The sequence below is a fragment of the Erythranthe guttata genome, chromosome 7 (genome assembly GCF_056151865.1).
Source record: "Erythranthe guttata isolate IM_541 chromosome 7, IM_541, whole genome shotgun sequence".
Taxonomy (NCBI): domain Eukaryota; kingdom Viridiplantae; phylum Streptophyta; class Magnoliopsida; order Lamiales; family Phrymaceae; genus Erythranthe; species Erythranthe guttata.
In genome coordinates this window covers 6,828,250-6,834,375 of record NC_142539.1, presented here as the reverse complement: position 1 = coordinate 6,834,375, position 6,126 = coordinate 6,828,250, and the positions used below count along the sequence as shown (strand labels likewise).

General features: G+C 28.0%; 1 protein-coding gene across 1 annotated transcript; it reads right to left on the bottom strand.

The window, feature by feature from the left end:
• Positions 1-1,325, bottom strand: LOC148769102 (small ubiquitin-related modifier 1-like). The gene is made up of 3 exons (XM_088820231.1): positions 1,242-1,325; positions 632-781; positions 1-78 (listed from the first exon to the last, which is right to left on the bottom strand). Exons 1-3 carry the CDS (start codon positions 1,323-1,325, stop codon positions 1-3), a joined length of 312 nt encoding a protein of 103 aa, XP_088676357.1.
• Positions 1,326-6,126: the final 4,801 nt, after the last annotated feature.

Here is a 6,126-nt window from a genome sequence, read left to right as displayed (position 1 = left end):
TCATATGTCCATTCCAACGAGGCATCCTCCATCTTGATGAAGCATGACATCAATGATATCCCCATCTTCCATACCGAGCTGTAACAAATTTATTTTTCATCAATATTATTTCCATTATATTCCACAAAAAAATGAAAATCTACTATTTATCAAAATCAAAACATAACAAAATTCCCTTGTAGTTCATTTATGTTCATTCTATTTCAAAATAACTTTTTCTTTTGAGAAATTATGATGATTAATATTATTTTCACATTACACTAAAATTTCAATAATTCGGTGCTCAAATTTTTTTTTCTTCTAAATCTTAGTATTGTTAATTAAGTTTCACAAATAAAAAGAGTAGTTAATTATTAGACAATATTAGTGAGAATGAAATTTGAATCATTATATGCATACCTGTATTTCAAAGATTTATGCATATTTAAAGCTTTTAATAGTTGTGATGCGACCTTAATTTAACACACTTAGTTTCAAAGGATGGGAGATCGCATATAACTGTATAAGCCAAACAAATTGATTTAGTATGTCAAATAATATAAGGTGAAATAAGGTTGTATTCTAAGTATAAACAAATAAAATCTCATTTGCAATTTCAATAAATATTTTGAACTTCAACTTTATTAATTACCTGAAGTGGGGTGCGACTGCTATTAACCCGTTTCCCATCGAATAAAAAGACAACAGTTTGGTAGTCCAAACCGTTAGTTTTGCAAAAATTTTGAAGAAGATAACGTATCTTCATATCGCATCCAAACCTGTAATATGTCTCCGTACCATCCTACCATTATACCATTGCAAATTAAATGAGTAAAGAAGGCAAAAAGACACATGGATATATAAAATAATTATGCGAGTATTAATTCATTGGTGTTTTGAGAATAATCGGTGTTCATTTTTCATTATGGTCAAATCTTTAGAAAAAAAATGATTGCATCATCTACTTAATGCGATGGGTGATACTTAGAGTCAATGTTTATTTCTAAGATATCATAATTATTTTAAAGATCTAATTATTACTTTATTTGAAAGAAAAAAAAAACATCTACGATTAGAAAAAAAGGGTTACATATTTATTTGAAATTTAATTTGTGTGCAACGATCTGGATCGACAAGATGATAAATTATTTTATATAAAAAATATATTATAAACCAAATTATAACAAGGAGCACAAAATGATGGCACAAGAACATGGGTTGGTTCCGAAAGAAGAAAATTAAAAACTAATGGAAAAGCATACTTGTGACTTGAAGCAAAGCATGATTTTAGCAGGTGCACTTTGTTCTTCTATGGGCCTCTTTCCATTGTTATATTGTTTTGCCATTTTTTAACTCTAAAACACTTATGTCTGTTTGTGTGTGTGTAGAGAGAGAGGGAGAGATAGAGATTAGAAGACTGTGTGTACAATTGATTATACGCGTTTTAGGTATTTATGTTTATTGGGTATGTGATAAAAAAACATAGTATTATGAAATGATGTAAATGTGATTACAAACACAATTTTTTCAAATACAGGTTTACACAATCCACAAATATATTTGACTAAATATACTGGTCAAATAAATAATTAAGATCTGAAACAATTACTTTTTTTTTTCTCTCTATCTATTATGAGGTGCAGTCAATTTATATGTATATATGGTACATCCCCTAAATAGAAAATAAATAAATTTCACATTCTTGTTATTTATTTATAATTGAATAAATGATTAAATCTCTTCATAAGATTAAATATTCTCACGAAAGCGCAAAATGTAGTGAGCATTTTTTGTACTATTCTTCTCCGACAAACCATGACCTGCGTACTCTACTTATGCTAACTAAACTAGAATCTAATGAATCTAGCAAAATCATTAGCAATAAAATTACCATGAATTATCAAACACACCAAAGCACACACCCAACACCCGTTGAGCAAACACAGAAACTATGCAACCCCAAAACATCATCTACAACATTGTTTATCATCCAAATTATGCTCATGAAGTGGAAACGTTTTGCCTTCACTTATAATATGAGATTCTTACCATTATTTTCATTAAACATCTTAAGTAAAATCCAACAATTCTTTTATCTCTATTGAGCTGAAAAATCATGATTTAACCAATCATATAATCAATTCATATTTTTTCTGCAATAATTCGAAATATTAAAATATTTAACCAAGAAACACGTAGATTCACATATTATGAACATATAATATACATGCATGAAACAAAAATTAAATATTATCACATAATTTTAACTTTCACCCGAAACGTTCTTATTTTAAAAATATATAAAAAAAATATTTTAAATAATTTTTGAAAATTCTTCTCATATTATGATACTATTCAATTGCAGGAAGAAACCTAATTTTTTTTTAACTAAAGAAGAAATAGGAAAACCAGTTATCCAAAAGAAAACCTTCAAAACAAATGAGGATCTCTATGAAAAAAAAAGAAAAAAAATGGAAGCTATTTTCTACAACGAAATGTTACCTCTTTAAGAGGTAACTCCAAATACAAACTAACTACGTGAACGTAGAAAAATATAATTCCATAGGGGATTCGCATTTTAATTTTCTTCAATAATTATAAGGTGTGGCCAACGGAGTTGGTGGTACTTGGTCGGTGATAAAAGAGAGAAGACACATGTGGGTTTAATTGTTAAAAAAGGAAGAATGTCCTTTCAAATCATGACAAAACATGCACAAGTGGAGGATTAATGGGAATAATTACTAAGTGAAATTTGGAATATATATATAATTTTGTGTGTGTTCATGTTTTCACGTCTTATGCATGTGTTTATGCACTCATGTCATATATATGGTATTCATATAAAATTATTTTGTAATAATATTAATTAAAATTTCAAAAAATCTCACATAGGACACAAAATAAATTCACCTATAAATAATTAGTGTAAAATATATAACAATTTTACATAAACCATGTAATTAAGCTCGGATATATGGAAATATAGTTCACTATTATCTAGATATGTGCAACACCCTTAACGACTCTTATAAGACACATCATTAATTTTTAGAATTTTCAAAAAGTAACATATGTCACATAATCACAGATAAATCATGAAATGAACTTAACTAGAGAACAAATACTAGATTAGAGATTTACTATTTAAATCTGACACATAAAAGGTACATAAAGCACTTTACTTAATCACGTAAATATTAGAGTATGATTTATGCAATTCACTTAATATATTTTAGGTAAAAAATTCTGAGATAAGGTAATTAGGTTTGTAATTAGAGTTTTTGAAATGTGCGTTGCTACTATTGTTGAGATATACACGGTGCCCGTGTTCTTACAACTATACTTGTTAAATTCACTTTGAAATCCTTGTGTCTAATAACAAAACTAAGGCCCTTTGCAATATAAAGTAACAGATATGGCGAAAAAGACGCTTACCTCTGTAAGGCTTACAAAACCAATTTTTTTTTTTTTTTTGTTTAATACAAATGAGTTAGTAATAGAGGAAACAAAATACATGAATATCTCCACAAATCGAGCATGGAAACTTAACCTGATCAGGATTTTCATACGAAAAACCCACTTGACTATGTCGTAAATATACATAAACGTTAATAAATCTTTTGATATGCGTTCCTTTCATTTTTTTCAAACATTTGAGGAATTTGTATACTCATTCTCATGCGAAACTTTCATGCAATAATTTTATGAAGCTCTATATCCTCCTGTCATGTTTATGGTTGCCGTTTAATGACATGCTTTCCATAGGGAAAAAAATAGAAGAGAAGTTTAATTTTGGGATCATTAACTATGTGTTTTTATTTGTGGGTATTCCCAAAATTACCCCTACAGATCAGGCTAAAAAATAATGACCAAATAAATAGTTTAAAGTAAATATCTTAAACATAAATTAAAAAAAAATAAAAACTAAAATCTACTATATATTGGTCATCGCTAGCATAACTAAAAAAAAAATTAAAGATCCTCATTTCATCAGATTCTCAAACATTTAATGGACTGAACAATATTTTGTTAATCTATGTTTCAATAAAATTCAATGACAAAAAAAGGAAAAAAAAAAAAAAAAAAAAAAAGAACCAAGGTCATATGACAAATAACTCTCATATGTCAAGTCCAATGAGGCATTCTGTTGATGAAGCATGATATCAATAGTATCCCATCTTTCATGCCAAGCTGCAACAAATTCATTACATCATTATTATTTCCATAATATTCCACAAAATACTGAAAATCCACGGTTTATCAATATTAAAACGAATATATAAATACAACAAAATTCCCCTTAGTTCATTTATATTCATTCTATTTCAAAATAATTTTTCACTTGTGACAAATTATGTTGTTTCATATTATCTGCGCATTATATTAAAATTCCAATGATGCATTACTCAATGTTTTTTCCATATCATACTACTGTTAATTAAGTTTCACAAATAAAAAGAGTAGTTATTAGACAAAATTAGTGAGAAGAAAATTTGAATCATTATATTCATACCTATATTTCAAAGATTTATACATATTTAATAGCTTTTAATAGTTGTGGTGCAACCTTAATTAAACACTCTTAGTTTTAAAGGAAGGGAGATCGCATATACGCAAAACAAATTTATTTAGTATGTAAAATTTTATATGGTGGAATAAGGTTCCTTTCTAAGTATAAACAAATAAAATCCCACTTGAAATTTCAATAAAAATTTTGAACTTCAAATTTATTAATTACCTGAAGTGGGGTGCGATTACTGTTTTGCATGTCGATTGAAAAGACAATTGTTTGGTAGTCCAAATCGTTTTCTTAGCAAATTTTTTGAAGTAGGTAACGTATCTTCTTATCACATCCAAAAACTGTAATATGCCTATGTCTCATCCTACCATTATAACAATGCAATAGAAAATAAGAAAAAAAATGTATGTATAAAATTATTATGCGAGTATTAATTCATTGGTGCTTTGAGAAGGATCTATGTATTTTTTTATTATGACCAAATCATGAGAAAAAAATGATTGCATATTCTATTTAACACGACGGGAGATACTGAGTTAGTCAATGTTTATTTCTAAGATATTGTAATTAGTTCTTCGATACCGTAATTATTTTTAAGATCTTATTATTACTTCATTTGGAGAAAAAAATATCTGGGGTTGAAGAAAGGTGTTAGATATTTACTTCAAATTTAATTTATGTGCGACAGTGTGGATTGACAAGATTGATAAATTATTTTATATGAAAAAATTTGCATTAGAAACCAAATCATAACAAGATGCCAAAAAGGATAACACAAAAACACGGGTTAGTTTCAGAAGAAGAAAATTGAAAACCAATGGAAATACATACCTAAGACTTGAAGCAAAGCATGATTTAAACAGGTGCACTTTGTATAGTCTCTAACCATTGTTATTTTGGTTTTTCCATTTTCTAACCCTAAAACACTTACGTATCTTTGTGTGTGTGTGTGTGTGTGTGTGTGTGTGAGAGAGAGAGAGAGAGAGAGAGAGAGAGAGAGAGAGAGAGAGAGAGAGAGAGAGAGAGAGAGAGAGAGAGAGAGAGAGAGCGAAGAGATTATTAAATGTGATTATAAACACAATTTCTACAAATGCATGTTTACACAATCCACAAAGATATTTGACTAAATATACTCGTGAAATAAATAATTAATATTTGAAACAATTACTTCTTTTTCTATCTATTATGAGGTACAGTTACTTTAGATGTATACATGGTACGTCTCTTAAATAGAAAGAAAAAAAATCTCACATTTATCTATTTATATTTTTTAGGTAGATAATTCAATATCTTCATAAGATTTAATATTCTAACAAAAGTGCTAAATGTGTTGAGCAATTTTTTTTTATCATTCTTCCCCGACAAACCAAAACCCACGTACTCTAAAGCACACACACAACACACGTTCAGCAAACATAGAAACCATACAGCCCCAATAGAACATCAACAACAACATTCATCATCCAAATTATGCTCATAAAGTGGAAACACTTTTCTCTATTTATGAAATGAAATTCTTACCACTTGTTCATTAAAACATCCTTAAATAAAATCCAACAACCCTTTATCAGTATTAAGTTGAAGATTCAGAATTTAATTAATCATAAAATCAATTCATTTTATTCTTG

Excerpts from the sequence above, each read along its gene's own strand:
- LOC148769102 (XM_088820231.1), bottom strand. The coding sequence starts at position 1,325 with ATGGCAAAACAATATAACAATGGAAAGAGGCCCATAGAAGAACAAAGT. Across the intron at positions 782-1,241 it reads TGCTTTGCTTCAAGTCACAA|GATGGTACGGAGACATATTA; the intron begins GTATGCTTTTCC and ends GTATAATGGTAG. Across the intron at positions 79-631 it reads GCAGTCGCACCCCACTTCAG|CTCGGTATGGAAGATGGGGA; the intron begins GTAATTAATAAA and ends AATTTGTTACAG.